Consider the following 16,259-nt stretch of genomic DNA (forward strand, 5'->3'; position numbering starts at 1 on the left):
TATTTAGACCTCTACACAAGGGCAGCAGCAACACAAACACGCCGGTTTGGATAGGGGGGATATAGGGGACCTAAGCGCCACAGAAACGCCGTCAGCTGTGTATTTCCCGGCGGAACCGAGCATCCTCTGCTCGCAGGGACTCTCTCCGAAGCTGTAGCTGCCCAGTGCCTCCCAGTATCCCAGCCCTTGTGTCGGAGGGCGAACACAAACTTAGCCCAAAGCACTGCCGGGGAAGGCCGGGGCCCGCCCCGCTCCGCCCCCGGGCATCCGGTGAGCCGGGGCGGGCGGGCGGCATAAAGGCGGGGCCGGCCCGCTCCCCTTCGCCTTCTTCTGCTCCTTTCTGCTCCACGGTGGGTCCTGGCCTTCCTCCCCTACAGCCCAGGTACCGGGTTCTGTGGGACCAAGGCTGGGAGACCTGTGCTCTGCGCTGCCCCCGGAGCTGGGGGTGCGCTGCCTCCCCCCGGGGAGGGGGCGTTGGGGCGGTTTGAGGTCTGTGGGGTGGGGTCTGCAGGACTGATAGGGTCCATAGGGAGATATGGTGTCTGTGGGGTGGCGTGGTGACCGTATAGCGATGTGCTAAAGGGTTTTTGGCCTGCCTTGGTTTATAGGGTTGCTGTGTGCAGGGGGTGCAGCCCTCCGGGGGTAGGGGGTGGGTGCATGCTCAGCACCCGCTGTGTGTGGGGTTGAAGGATCGGTTTTGGGGCTCCTTCCCTAGCAGAGGCTCTGTCTTGGTTGTCTGTGGGAGCTGCTCAGCAGGGAGCATCAGCACCAACTCTGTGCTGGTGGCATTGTGCTTATGTACGGGGGGAGCTGGGCAGCACCCATGCAGTGAGCCAGCAAGAGCAGGGCGCTCCTGGTCCAGCCAGAGCTTGGCTAGGAGCTGCAGTGGAAGGCTAGCATCTCCTGAGGGGTCTGGAGTGAGTAGCCTAACAGTCTGTACTCTAAAACAAGTGCACTTCTCTGAGAGAGGAAGCCCTTCCCTGAGCTCTGGTGTGCCTCTGCTCCAGGCAGGCCCAATAGCTGGTTATCGTAATAAATTACTGGCACCCATTGCAAACTGCTTTGAAATCAAACTGTATGTTTTGTTCTGAAGGCAGCTACCTCAGTTGCCTTTTCTGTAAGGATTAAGGACTGCATCACAGTCCCTGAAAAACTGGTATCTGTTCCAGAGATGCCAATCTCTTTCACACAAATGAGGCGTGTTACATGCATTGCTTAAAGTCAGCACGATAAAGCTAAACTCGGCAACTGATTCTACTGCTTTACTGCTTCTGTTTTAGGCCCAGCAATGAATTCAAGTTTCTAGAAACTTGTTATTAACTTTCATATGCATAAAAAAAACACTTTTTCCATATAACCCTAGCTTTGCATATATCTGTTATACTTCTGCAGCTGTGAGAGTCTACTTCAGCAAATGTCACTACTGTCTCTAGGAAAATATTACTGTGTGTTAAGAAATACCAGAATCAGTTTTACTGTCTCTTTTTCCCTGTGCTAGAATTCCTGTAAGTGCTCTGTAGCATTTTAAAAGGAACTAAGAACAGAAAACACTTACCCTGTAACTAATCTGTGGAAAGAAGAACTTGTTTCCCTACCCGCTATGGTTTTGGCTTTTTTTTTTCCTGTTACTGGAATAGTTTAAGATGTCCTAATGCTTATGCTATAAAGTTTTCTGAACTAACTTGCTCTGCCCCTGAAGTTGTCTGTCCCTTTGCAGGAATGGAGTTGTTTCCCATGCACCAAAACCTGAGACTCATGACAACATGTACATCCAAATGCTACCCTGAGCAAAGTTCATTAAATGTAGCCGAGACCTAAGTAACTTATCTTTTGGCAATTGTCAGACATAGCTATCTATGTACATAGATACCTGATTTGTTCACATCTTAGTTAAGACTGGTATGCTGTGCTAAAGGTTGAAGTGTAAGCACCAGCATGCTCTACCTTTGACTCAGAAAGAAGGTATTAATCTTTTTATAATGTACCTAGAGTTAAAAACCTGCCTATTTATCCTTTATACTTTAACGGGCATTTTTCTTGCATAGTATTCATATGCTGGGGAATAGGTAGTGTTCTTTTAAGGACTTAAACACCTGCTCATTGTGAGAGTTGCTGTGATGAATATGGAGTGTGCAGGTAAACACATACCTGAGATAATGTGATTCAAACCTGTGACATCTTGCTTCATGTGAGAAGAAGAAAGTCAACAGCTGTAGAGTGCATTCCTAAGTAAAACACTTTGGGGAGAGCCTGCCTTATGCACTTGAACCATAAGGATAGTACTGGTAATTACAGTACTATTAAATAATAGTACTGGTAAGAAGACAAAGATCTTCTGTATTCTGAAGCTTCCTATGCTGGCAGCTCTTCAACACAGTTGAGACTGTACCTCCATCTGCATGGCTGCTTGACAACAAGGGGTACCTACAAGCACAAAAAGCCATGGTCTTTAAAAAATAAAAAATAAAAATTCCTGACCTAAAGTGATAGGTTTTGAGCACTAAAGCAATTTGATCAAGCTATGAGTTTTGATTTGTAATTGCTGTTTCTGCTTCAGATACTCAAGGGGCAACTGTTGCCACTTTATTAAGATGTCTTTGGGTGTAGAGCTGGAAACTCATGGATGGGTTATTTCCAAAGCAGGTATTCCCTATCTCTTCCGAATGGTAAATCAATTTTGTCTTGCATACTGGAGGTGTACAAATGTTCTGGAAATAAAATGAGAACAGGAAAAATGGGTCAGACATGCAGCTGTAAGCCTATGTACTTGCTGGCCTGCTTCTGAGTGCTGTTTCAAAAATAGTTAGAATGAATTGGAAAATGCTCTTCAGTTCTGCAATATTAATGTTTACATGGTCTCTTTATAGCTGATTTATCTACTAAACCTTCTCTTTTATCAGGTATCTGAAGAAAAAGCCTCAAGATGAACTTCTTCCTGGAGTTGTTCAAAGTCCTTGGACTTACGACTTACTATATGTTGGAGTCGCTGGTGTTTTTGTTTGTGCCGAAACGTAAGAAGAGTGTTAGTGGTGAAATAGTATTAATAACAGGAGCAGGAAGTGGAATTGGAAGACTCTTATCCATAAAATTTGCCAAACTTGGAGCCACGCTGGTTCTTTGGGACATTAATCAAGAGGGGCTCCACGAGACGAGCAGGCTGGCTGGAGAAAATGGAGCAGTGAAAGTACATGCTTACATCTGCGACTGCAGCAAAAGGCAGGAAGTCTACCGAGTAGCAGATCAGGTAAAGTATCTCATTTGTGGCTTTGACACTATTCCAAAGCATTTGTGATAGAAGCCCTAGCCATTTCAAAGCAAGAGATTAAAGTTAATTCATTTGATTTATTGCATGTGCTATGTATTCTAAGAATACATATGTTTTTTTTAAGAGTTGTATACCTTTTGTTTCTTTAAAAATTAAAAAAAAAAAAAAAGCTGGTTCTTTCAATAACTAACTTCAGCTGGGTGCCATCACATGCATGCAGGTACTCAGCAAGCACTTACTGGCAAATACAGAAAGTCAGCTTATTGAAGCTAAAGCAGTATTTCATGTTCTGGAAATCTCTTCCAAAAAGTTAACCCTAAAGACCTTACCTTGTACAAGGGATTAACGACTTAAGCAAATTCAGACAAACTTCCTGGCTGTGAGTAGATTTTTGCAAATGCACTTGAACAGATTTAATAAATGTCTTGAAGGCTTCAATATTATTTTCCTTTCTAAACAGCTTTGTAAATATAGCATGTGGTTAGATATCTTGGGCAGGACTAGCAGAAATGCCAAAAGCTAATATTGCTTAACAGTTTCCATTATAACAACCTGTTCTCATTTGCTTAAGATGTTGCTAAACTTAACTGTTGGACTAGAAAATTTCCACAGTGAGTGTTTGCCTGAGGATGAATTCTTAAAGAAAAAAAAAGTTCAGCTGTCTTTAGGAACATCTGTTGGCTGAAATAACGTTCCTATTTTGTCCCCTAAAGTACTGCTTAAGAAGCTCTAGCCTTCTGTGTTCCTTCTGTCTGGAAATGACCGTAGAACAAGCTTTCTGATACGTAAAGCTTGTAAATTGACTTGCAGCTTATTAGAGGCTCACGCCATTGTTCTTGGATTTTTGGTAATGCCAATTGCCTGCAGTCGCCCTTGCAGGTTTGCTCTGCTGGCTGAGGTGCGTGTCTTCCATCCCTGCAGAGTGGTTGCACGTTTCACCACATGCCTGTAACTCTTTCTGGCTGAGCTGGGAGAGAAGGAAGGAGTATTGTAGTTGGCAGAGCACTGGAATGAAGAAGAGACCTGATCTGACCCATCTTTTGGAGATAAGCAGCAGCAGAACCCTCCTGGCTGAGTATGGAGGATGTGGCATGAGTTCAGAATGATAAAAGCAGAGGGAGACAGGAGTGAGGAGGTGGTAAAAGGGTCCGTAACCTGTCAGTGCATGATTCCTTCCTCTCTTTACAAAATTATGTCAGCAGTTCACTAACAGCTGATCCACAGGGAAGGGAACACACTACCACTGTTATTTCAGATGCATCATGTTTTGCTGACAGCTGTTACAGAACCACACTGAAAGCTTTCTTGTCTTATTAGCAACAATAAGACCATAGCAGTATCAAACACTGATTAATAGTGCTTATGTACTGCTGTGTAGTAGGTGTTGGCTCAGAGTCACAAAATGAGGCAGGACTGTTCCGGGGCTGCTTTTCCTGTGATTCAGCTGTATACAATAACTTGGAGCTGTATAAGACCATAGGGAATTAAATTCACACACATTGTGCCATGCAAAGCAATATCCCATCATATTTTCAACAGTTTCAAAGTCAAAATGAAATGATCCTTAACTACCTGCTTTGGGTACTTCATCAGTCACACAGAGACCAAACAGACCAGTCACTTCAGTAGGAAAACCAAAAATGCTGGGCATGCGGTGTCCTTGTTACTGTCCTGTACCAAGAGCTATGCCTTAAGATGTGTTCATAACATCCCTGTTGCAGAAGTACTACCAGCCCTAAAAGGAGTGTGGCCTTCTCTGATTTACTTCTCCTTCCCCAGAGTTTAGCTAGCCTTTAAGCATGGGGGCTTTGAATTTATGGGGAAGAAGCCTTTTCAGAACTATCACATGGTAAGATTGCATCTGGGCTCACGTTCACTTCCAGGGTCTCTTACATGTTACTGGTTTGCTCGTGTGCTGTTTCTTGTTGCTTGTTTGTCAACACGACAGTTTGCAGCCAGTTTTCCATTTTCCTAAGAATGTTTTTTCGGTTGTTACTACTTTGCACAGCAGAAACACTTCCTGGTGATATTTCGTGTTGACTATAAAACGCCCAGTGCTTTCTTCCAAAATTTGGAGGCAGCTGGGGGGAGGGGGGGGCTCCCTTCATAGAAAGCAGATACTTCAGGATGCTGTCTGTGATTCATGGGAATTAGTCACTACCAAATTTCCCCACATAAAGAGTAAATGTAAATGCAGAAACAAACAGGAAATAGCGCTTATGCTTGAAAAAGATGCTTAACCAGATCAGCAGTTTGCATAATGCTCAGCTTACCTAGGCTTAAAACAAGCACCCAGAACGTGCTTTCCTGCTCTGCACAGTGGAGAGGTTTACAGTTCTGGAAGGCTGACATTCCCTGCCCTGCTAAACCACTCAGAGAAGGTCCTCTGTTCTGGCCTGAAAACAGAATGGGGAAGCCTGGTGTGAGTGCCTTGGCTCTGTTGTGCACGGGGATAGCTGAGAGGGGAAGGGGATTAAAACAGGCAGTCCTCTGAACGAGGAGCTGCCACATCTGGTTAGCAGGGAAGCAGCACGACCAAAGGTGTTGTGAAGCTGGAAGCGTTTGTCTGGGTTGCGTGAAGGCACTCGGGTCTGCTTTGAATTCTCTCCCAAGTGTGAATATATTTTGGAAAGCTTGGTAGAGACAGCGATCCCTAACCATGAGTAAAGGAAGGGGTTGCTCAGGTTTTTGCCCCTGGCTAGAATTGGGTGATCAAGGCTGTTCTTATTGGCTGCCATCTGAGAATTTTTCCTCTCCTTCTAACCTGAATGCCTCAAGCTCCAAGTTATAAACTGTGCACCACATCCGTGCCTGTGCACAATAACAGCATGATTGTCTATTCAGGTATTTATTTTCCCTAAAGGGTAGACCCTAGGGTATGGGTCCATGCTTCCAGGTTTGCTAAGATCCTCTGACCCAAGGCAGCAGCCTGTACTGCAGCATCACTTACTAATGGTTACTGCCTGTCTCTGAACTCAGACTCATTTTTACTTGTAATGAGGAGTGCATGCATTGGTGACTGGATCAACTTGTCTAAGGCTGACTGCGAAGATCATGTGGCACTGCTTCAGAAATATTTTAATTGTTATATGACAGCACTTTGACTGAAGTGGAGAGGGGTTCTGGCTTAGGGAGCTGTATCAAAGCTATTCTGTAAAATCCTACCAAGGCTACTTCCTTTTTTTTTTTTTTTTAATAACACTTATTGGTTTAATGAACATGGAGAAGTTGGAACAAGTTTAAGGAAGACAGGGAAATTAAGAGAATAAATGGTGAACTCAATTCTTTACTGTTATACAGGCTACCCTACCCTCTGTGGTCCGCTCAGTCATTTTTATGTATTTATGTAGGAGATGAGATACCATCAAGAAATGAATTTCCTGTGATCGGGAGCTGGGTGGCTAGAGGGCATAAGAACATAGTTTCCCGAATCCACTCATCACCACCTGTTTTAGCACTTGAAGGTGCAAATTCAACCGAAGTAGTGAACTCACTTCCTATTTCCTGGATAGCTCAGATTAATGACCTGTACTTGAAATACTGCATTAAATACTGTAATTGTGCTGGTACAATATCTTGATGATATCAGCTGGCCTATAGTTGTCCTGTCAGGTGAGTCTATTCTTGGAAGCTCTCATTCTGGAGCTAAAACGAGAACTGTGCTTCCTCTTACTGAACTACATGCACAGAGGTTACTGTTTAGCCAACTTATTTTCTGGAACCATTTCAAAAGGATTCTGGCTCGGTGTTAGAATCAAAGCAAATAAATTAGAAACAAAGCCTCTGCACCATGCCCTGCCCCGGAAGGCTCCGAAGGCTTTTGCATTCTGTGAATGCATGTGTTTTTTCACTCCCTCACCTAAAGTGCAGATGCCTGAATAAAAGCTTCCTTTTATAAGGAAGACAAAATAAAAGATCCCTAAAGCTTTTGTGTAATTTTTGTAACAAACTAGCGTCCTTCCAAGGACTGTCTCACTTCTTGTGTTACCTTGAGACCTAACATCACTGCAACTGTGGTGTTCTTTCAGGCTGCTTTCATGGAAAATAAACTTTTTTTTTTTTAAAAAACACAAAACTTTTTAATTCCTGATCCATAAAGTGGCTTGAAGTAACCAAGGTATTTGAATAAAGGAGATGGTTGTAAGGTAGAAATTAATTGTCTAGGCTGTTTTTCTCACTGCTTATAAATATGTAGAATATTTATCAAAAGTGACTGCTCATTCTAACCCCAACATAGTAGGGAACTCCCCTTGCTCCTCTGCAATGATGCTGGGGGGTCTGGTTTGATAGGGTAACACTCATGGCATACACGTGAAGCTACTGCTAGTGGAGAAGGCGCTGTGCAATGCTTGCTAGTGTCTAACAATTGTAGTCAGAAGAAGTGGAACCTTGGGAATCTCGAAATATCCAAACTACTAAAATGCTAGTAAGTAGTTCCTAGCTCACCTAGCATGAGAACTTATGTACTGTACAGCACGGCATGGAAATGGCCCTAAATACAGAATCATCCATTGGTTTTAAGACTGGATTCACGTATCAAAACACAAGTATTAGCAAAGGTCTCTGCAGTAGGGGCTTGCTGGAACAGTCATAGCAAGGACTGTAGGTACTGAAGGCTGAAAGGCAGAGGCACCCTTGGAGCTGTGAGACTGCTGGGCTCCAAGGAAAGTCCGGTGGTGAGATGAGCTCCAAACAGGTGAGAACATGCAAGAACACAAGGGATTTGGATTAGTATGTTCACCTTGGTTGTGATGTGCAACACTTCTGTTTCTTATTTCTATATATATATATATATTTTTTTTTGTTACGCTTTATTTGTTGCGTAATAATCTTAAGGCTTTTCTTTTAGGTTAAAAAAGAAGTTGGCGATGTTAGCATCCTAGTCAACAATGCTGGTATTGTAACTGGGAAGAGGTTTATCGAGTCTCCAGATTCGCTTGTGGAAAAAACTATGCAAGTGAACACAATGGCACACTTCTGGGTAATGCTCTCCTTATAGATACGTATTAAAACATCTTGTTAATATGTTTACAGTTTTAATTTTGCCTTTTGGAATAGAGTAAAATATGCAAGGATATAGAGCTCCCATCAGTTCAGTAAAAAATAATGCAAGAAATTTTCTATGCCTTGCAGTCTGTGAGATTTAAAAAAAGGTGGGAGAATAGATCCTTTGGGAACTTCTGGGTAGGTAGGTGGAAGCAAAACTGCTTAGCATTTACAAATGCTCTTAAGAACTGAAGGTTGCCATCTGCTAAATTCTGAGGCGAGTCAGATGCGATATCCCTCAATATTCATTGATGTGAAGCAGGCCCCGCCTAGAGGTTGCTGCTCTAGTAACAGAAGTGTTCAATTCTGTTATTGTTCTAGTTGCTTTGTGGTTATGATAGTTTTAGTAAGAAATACCACATGTTCAGACGATGCTCTTATGCTAAGTAAGCGGGGCTTTTGTCCAAAATGAATAATTTTCTTCCTTTCAGGAAAGAATGATCACTATACAGTGTTTTTACCATTAAGGAATTACAAACAGGATATTAAAACATGCTTCAGTTTTTTCATAAATAAACTTAATCACAAAGATTAAGTAAATTTAATAGAAGGAAGACATGAAATTTGAATTTTTGCTGGTTTATAAAATTTGTAGTGAGGGCTTAATGTCCATTTGAAACAACACAGTGCTGAGTTTTGCGGTTTAAAAAAAAAAAAAAAAACAGCTAGCTGAAGCTGTGTTTTTACCTTTCAGCAAGTTAACATCTGTCGCTGGTGTTGAGGGGAAAACAATACAATACTGGTAGGACCTGCAAGGTTCCAGCTTAGGTTAGAGTTCAAACAAAAAATTCCTGTGTTTTTTTTCCCCACTTGTGTAATGGAGGGTGTGGAGGAGACACCTTACTTATAGGGAAATTCTGCATGCACTTTGAGTAAAATCCTCAAAATATTCTAGCAGGTAGCTTACTTGCTAAAATGTTTCATTGGAACTCTGACTTACGTTGCAGACTTGCAAAGCCTTCCTCCCAGCAATGATAGCCTCTAACCATGGACATTTGGTTAGCATCGCAAGCTCAGCGGGACTGATTGGAGTCAATCGTCTTGCAGGTAGTGTATTGAAGCTAATGTTCATTTAGACAATTAGTGTGATTTAAAATCCTAATTCTGAGTTCCTGAGTCTTTGTGAATAGATAAAGCAAATGGTGATACTTTCAAATCAGCTGACCTTAAATAGAGCAATCCTTCAAGAGGTTTTCAAGATGCTCAGCAGTGTTGTGACAAGGCAATAAGAGGACCTAGAAGCTTCATGCAGAACTTTAACAACAAACACTGTGGTTCTCAGTTTCCAAAGTTAACCTAAAGGTATTTCATGGGGAAGAGACCATTTCTTTGCAGATGTGTTCTCAAGCTAAGCAGGGTCCTGTGTAAGCTTCCCTAACTCAAAAAACTACTAAATCCAGATGTGGTACAGTGGTAGATGTGTGATATCTCACTTCGCATTCTCTCTGCCATTCATTCAAGAGAACACAGTGAAAGTGTTGAGGTCAGGGCAAATTCAGAATGAATTCCTGGAAAGTGCCTGCAAAGTGGGGAGGAAAATGAAATAAGTGGCATAGGAGTAAAAGAAATCTAGCTTCAAGGCAGTGATAATGAAGACAAATTGGGATGCAAGCTGAAACCACATTAGAGAGCTCTGAAAGCTTGAGTTTGCTTAAAAAGCTAGTTCATGGATTCAATGATAAGGCCTGGTACAAAAAGATAATTTAATCTGCTGTTGTTCATTAGCAAGCAAGAAGGTGAGAGAGATGTGATGGGAAACTCTGTCTGCCAATCTATAACAGTGAACGTAGTAGAAGGAAAAGTAAGAATGAATCACATCAAACAAGTTTTATTAGTAACCTATGGAAATGCCTCCTACTCCATTGTAAAGTGTTATTATCTGACAGTAATTTTCTGCAGGTAGTGTGTATAGTTTCTATAATGCAGTGCTGGTGTTGCACACCATAAAAACCGAATAGTTTTGTCCTCGTTCTGTCAAATACTGCTACTGCTCCTGTGACCATGTTCAGTGGTAGGACTCACTGAACCTGTGTAGTAAGGTTTAATTAAGAAGCTAAAATGTTTAATTGCAATTACTGTTTTATTTTACAGATTACTGTGCAAGTAAATTTGCAGCAGTTGGTTTTGCGGAGTCTATTGATGTAGAGATGAGAAGTCTGGGAAAGACTGGTATTAAAACTACAACTGTGTGTCCTTATTTCATAAACACAGGAATGTTTGATGGCGCTCAGACCAAGTGAGTAAGCTGTTGTGATCTTTTTATGCAACTTCCACATTATGCATGCTTGTGTGCTCATGTTTGTTTCCTTTATGATTCTTACAAGCTAGACTTTGCTCTGCTTTTATTATCTTCAGGGCCTCACATTTCAGTGACTGGGCAACTTAAGTGACAAAAGCCCTTGGTACTTTACTATTCATTTTAGCTGAAACATGAAATGTTACTGTTTTCTTTGTGAATCCAAAGAAATTTGTTATAAGAAAACACCTTCTCTTTCAGGTGGTCACGTGTGCTTCCTGTTTTAGAGCCAGAGTATGTGGCTGAAAAGATAATGACTGCTATTCGACGAGACCAAGAAATCTTGTTCATACCACGCAGCCTGTATGTTTTCTTTGCTCTGAAAAAGTAAGTCATGTCCTTCTTTATTTTCCTCCCCTTTTCAGGCCAGACTGAAAACTTCTGATTAAAAATGTAAACTAGGTTTCTACTTGCTGATACGAATTCTCATTAAGTTCTCCACATTTCTGGATATTTCCTTTTTAATTTAGTTTCTAGGGATTTATTCTACCCTTGGACCACAGAGCAATGTCTAACTGGCTTGTTCACTCCACTGGCGTGTGGTGTCACTGCAGGCTCTAGAGGCTGGGCCTGCCCCTCAGGAAGTGCCCCTCTGGAATTTCTTGCCCCAGCTATAGAGTACTTCCAGCCTGGCTTGCAAGAGCCAGGAAATTGATCTATGGTAACAACGAAGGCAGCCAAATGAGCATAATCAGTATTTGAGAGGGCCAGTAGAGGACCAGTGGTACTGTATTCTGGAGACTATACTTTCTTTGTCAGTATTAGCCAGGTGAAATGATTTGTGATAAAACTGCACAACTCTTCTAAACTGTTCTGGTTTTGTCTCCTCTTCTCCTACTCCTCTGCCTTACAGCATCATGCCAGTGAAAATCTCTGTTCTCCTTGCGGAATTTGTTGGGGCCTACAATTTAATGGATAACTTCAAAGGTCGTGGGAAGAAGGACTGAAAATATCTCAAAATTCAGCAACACAAAAGCAGAGCTTGTTACAGGTGGTGGTAGGAAAGGTCTGCTTCTGTAGCAGCTGTGAACTTAAGGTGCTTCACTTCTAGTTCGTAACAATTTTTAAGAAAATTACTTTTTAATTAGCTTTTAACTGTTTTCATCTGAACTTTTTATCCAAAGAATTGTTTTCTTTTTACCTCGTTATGGAAATAGATTGATTGAAATAGGTTCCCTTGGTGGTCTATTATAATGCCTTAAATACCATTCTGCTTCACGAATTAATAATTGGCACTTTTTTTTGGGGGGGGAGATGGGACTAAGAAACATCATGTGATTGGCTGGGAGCCAGGAGAGACTCTAATGGACCTGACCTCTGTGCCATTCACTGGACCACGAGGAGGGGCTGTACTACCAGTGCCATTACCATTCCTTGGTAAACGGAGGAACTCAAGACTTTCCTGAACCAACAGATTCAAGTTTATACAAATGGAAGTTTTATGCAATGAAAATGTTCTCTGTTGGTGCAAAATAAATGTAATGTATTAGTTTGGGGGAGGTTGGCGATCTCAGGGTTCACAGACTATGCATGACTTGGGGGGGGGTGGGAAGGAATGAATGTAAATGACATTTATGCTGCTAATTGACTTTTTGTCTAATTTATTTTAAAAGCTAATACTATGCCTGCAACTTTGTAGTAGAATTCTACATACCTTTTAAGTGCAATATTTTAGGAACAACTTTTAACGTTTTGCCTCCTAAGTGGAGTATGCTTAAAAGACGAACAGTCTAGGTAGGCTATCAAACATCTTGCCAAGAAAGCTACTAAAAGCAAAGGTATTGCGTGGTATAATCAGGGATTCTCCTGGGATTATTTCAGAAGGGAATGGTGCTGATGGAACTGGAGTCAGTGGGACCTATACAGCTCCAGCTTGAGTAACAGCATCATGTTTTATTCCTCTGGATTGGGCAGTAGGTTGCCTTGTGCCTACAGTGACTTGTTTTACTTTCCCTTTATTCTTCGGACTGTCCTCTGGTAGGCTGAGGAAGCCCTTTCTGACAATGACCCCAAGAAAACTGAAAGCGACACCATGACTTCAGGTAAATCCCAAACAAGAAAAAAGATTATACCTTAAATGTATGCCATTTCTGCACATGCTGGTTAAACTTATCTCGTGTCACAGTAGTCCACTGGCAATTGGCAACACCTACAAACTATGACTATGAAGTTCTCTGGTATGAAATAAATTGCAGACAGTATAAAGAAAAGGGTGATTTTTATTTTAAAAAGTCCCATGATGGCCTGAAGCTACTTTCATTTCCCTTGTCCATACATTTGGTGATTTACTGATTTGAGAAAAGTTTACATAAAACTATTTTGCTAATGATGAGCAAGAAACAATGGGTCAAACAAGCATGTTAAAAATAGCCTTACAGATATGACAGACTGTGAGGTGTAGAATTCAGACTGATGAAGAAAAGATTTGTTTCAACTGTCCTTTCAGATCTCTGTCTTTTTTCTGTCTCTGAAATTCTGCTCATTTTTCAGGACACCTCAGGAAATTAAAGTTACTAATTAATAAACAGATATGCCTTATATTGTGCCCATATGTATGTACATAGCACTGTTTGCTGGTAATAAAGTCAACTACTACAGCTGTGTGGTGTATGTGCTTCTTGCAGGCTCCTCACCTCTTAAAGATATGGAGGATCTTTCCTAGTAATGTGTGTGAAAAGTGTATCTCCATAGAGCTGTTTCTGCTTCAGAGAATCATTGGGCTTGGAGGGGACCTTGACTCAGAGCAAGGCTGACTGGAGCAGGTTGCTCAGTACTGCCAGGTTTTGAGTATATCCAAAGCTGCAGGTTCTACAACCTCTCCAGCCAACCTGTTCCAGTGTTTGACCACACTCGCTTTTTTAATTAAATTATGCTTGTATGGATTTTTTTTCTGTTTTGTGTCCATAGCCTCTTGTCCTTTCACTGGATACTACTAAGGTCAGATACAGGTCTTTAAAAATTCTGCAGGGAAGAGCCATCTAGAATGAAGCTGAGGCAGTGGTAAAATCTTATTGGTCAAATGAAGCAAGATTTGTGTCCAGAAACTGAAATTATTTCAGCTGCATGATAGCAATTAAGATTTATGTATCTAGCAAAAAAAAAAAAAAAACATTTTCATGTTTTTTCCTCTTGTTGGTCTCCTTAACAAGCAATTTCTTCAGGCAGTATTGTTCATGAAAGAAAATAGACTGAGAACCAGTGTCTTGGATCTGTAGATGTAGGTGTAAATTGCTTCTCGAGCCATGTTGTAGTTTAGGTCTGCATTTTAGAGAGGGGGATTTGATGCATCAGTTCAGTCTGCTTGATGACACAGAAGATCTTGTCCCTACTTGTCCTGGAGTAGAACATAATGTCCCTATTATCTACCTGTGCAACTGGAAGAGATGAATGCTGTGTGATAGTGATCCAGGTGGCTACAGCTTGCGCGTGTCTTTCTGGAAAGAGACAATCCCCATGGTAGGCTTGAATATTGGCAAGAAGTAAACAGAGCTATATTGCAAAAGCATGTGTGATGATTACTTTGTGACTGGAAGGTAACACCGTATCCTGCTGGTGGTTTGATCTCCCATGAATACTAAGCACATCACTGAATGATAGATGTGTAGAGATGTGCCCTGGAAGTTAAGAAACACGGGTTCCTCCCATGGATTCAGGAGGAGATATGAGGTGAGTGTGGAGATCTTCTGCCACCATATGAACTTCTCAGGATCACAGATGGCTGACTTCCAGCATGACAGTGGTTCTGATTATTTCCTGATGCCCAGAAGTACTCTCCTCCTGCACCCGGCAAGAAAACTCACAGAAGGATCTCCATGAGACTCAGACAAGAAGGTAGAACATGAAAGAGTATCTCAGTTGGGACAGCACCGTGAGTTGCTTTCACATCAGCCCAGAGTTGCTTTCACATCAGGCAGCTCCTACCAGAATTACTGGTTTCACGGCCATTGCTTGGAACCCTAAATAGTCTCTAACAAAATAACTGGGTCCCAAAGTTGACTGGGGTGGCAAGGTTGGCTTGACAGTCATTGATACAGTGATTCAAAGACAATCCAGGGCATGGTGTTTTGTTGCCTGCTGCATTTCTTTTCCATATGAGCTATATTCTTGTGGTAGCAAATGTCTTACTATTCCCTAATGCTTCAAAGCATGGTGAATATGATTTTTCTTGGCACTGGCTTGATCCTCTGAATGCAACTGAAGAGGAAAACGAAAAGCTAGCAGCTGAGATGCCGGCTATATAATTTTATGAATTTGGTAATCATACTCCAGAGCAGCACAGATCTGTTTGGTAGCTGGTCTTCATCATGGTCTGATCTCATTTTAGGAAGAAACTGAGCAGATACCAGAAGAGAGGTAACTTTTGGCAGTTGATCATCTGAAGACAGCTATGCGGACTGCAAAGCAGGAGAGGAGCAGTGGCAATGGCACTGTCAGCAGATGCAGGCAGCAGCAGCAACAAAGATTTTGCAGAATAAGCTTTGTAAGCTATGAAACCTTGGTGATGGTGCAGCCCCACAGGGAGTCTGCATCATCTGTGTTAAGTCTGTCAGTATAAAAGAAGCTTGCTGAGAGACTAACGCAGAGATGTGACAGTTGAGGTACCTGTTTTATGTGAAAGCTTTGATGAGCATCATCAATAAATGGAGAGCAGGTATTGTGGGCTTCTCTATATTAATTTAAAAAAATACACTTTGAATTACTTATTGATCTGTCTGCATATTTCTGGTATGTTAACGTTTGTCCTTGAGGCAAAATTCATACAATGCACCACGTACAGTTAACTGAATATTAAATCTGACTCCAGACATGCTGCAGTTATTGCAAAACAACACACCTGTGTTTTGGGAAGTCTTTAACAGCTCAAGAAAGAGCTGTCAGTTCCAAGAACTCATGTGGGTAATGGTTGTGTAAGGAACAAATCTCAGAAGGAACAAATCCCAGCAGAAGAGCCAGGTGAGGTGCTTGTTTGAAGTCTTTCCTTCAGGAAGTACACAGCTTCCCTGCTCTGGCATCGAGTCAGTCTGCAACAGCGGATGAGAGTAAAATGACAAGGTATGTAGTTGAAATCTCCTGTGTTACAGCTTCCTAAAACTGAATGCCAAGTTAATCTTACACACACACTCAAAAAAAAAAAAAAAAAAAAAAAAAAGGAAAATATATAATAAGCTTGAGGTAACACTATTTTTGAGCCTGAAGTTTTTCTAAACTGTAACTATATTTCCTTGGTATGGATCACACTGTATAGTTAAGGATTTGCTCTACATGTATGTAAATATAGTTTCACCTGAATTTAAGGCTACCGTTACATCTGCTATAGACAATTCATGTGACTCTATAGTGACAAGAATAGCAACTGCTACTTGTGTGACAAAAAATACTGTATAATGTGCTTTAGAGCTAATTCATCCTCAAGTCTTTGATCTGTAGATGTCAATGTAAGTTGCTTCTCAAGCAATTGAGAGTATAAACTAGTTTGAATGCAAGAGGGCAAAATTAAGATAGCTGACTAAAAATGGTGAGCTGCCATGTTTATCAGTATGGCTTACATCTCTGAGCCTGTGGACTATGAGAAATAGTCACCACGTGAGCACCTGCTCTGTAATACAAAGTGGGAATGTAATACAAGCATTGCAGTGTAGTGTAATACTTGTG

At 41.5% G+C, this 16,259-nt stretch overlaps 1 protein-coding gene across 2 annotated transcripts; it reads left to right on the forward strand.

Annotated features, from left to right (window-relative positions):
- The first annotated feature begins 218 nt into the window (after positions 1–218).
- Positions 219–13,204, forward strand: SDR16C5 (short chain dehydrogenase/reductase family 16C member 5). Of its 2 annotated transcripts, none has more exons than XM_038175007.2 (7): positions 219–350; positions 2,901–3,244; positions 8,115–8,246; positions 9,259–9,358; positions 10,403–10,547; positions 10,809–10,934; positions 11,461–13,204. In XM_038175007.2, the coding sequence occupies exons 2-7, from the start codon at positions 2,924–2,926 to the stop codon at positions 11,552–11,554; spliced, it is 918 nt and encodes a 305-aa protein (XP_038030935.2). In that variant the 5' UTR covers positions 219–350; positions 2,901–2,923; the 3' UTR covers positions 11,555–13,204. The 2 variants fall into 2 exon arrangements, with proteins under 2 accessions (XP_038030935.2, XP_038030934.2); XM_038175006.2 differs by having other exon boundaries at positions 229–382.
- The last annotated feature ends 3,055 nt before the right edge of the window (positions 13,205–16,259 follow it).

This window comes from Anas platyrhynchos, chromosome 2, assembly GCF_047663525.1.
Source record: "Anas platyrhynchos isolate ZD024472 breed Pekin duck chromosome 2, IASCAAS_PekinDuck_T2T, whole genome shotgun sequence".
NCBI classification, from domain to species: domain Eukaryota; kingdom Metazoa; phylum Chordata; class Aves; order Anseriformes; family Anatidae; genus Anas; species Anas platyrhynchos.

Coding starts and splice junctions, on each gene's coding strand:
- SDR16C5 (XM_038175007.2), top strand. CDS start 2,924: ATGAACTTCTTCCTGGAGTTGTTCAAAGTCCTTGGACTTACGACTTAC. Junction 3,245..8,114: donor TCTACCGAGTAGCAGATCAG/GTAAAGTATCTC, acceptor CTTTTCTTTTAG/GTTAAAAAAGAAGTTGGCGA. Junction 8,247..9,258: donor ACACAATGGCACACTTCTGG/GTAATGCTCTCC, acceptor CTTACGTTGCAG/ACTTGCAAAGCCTTCCTCCC.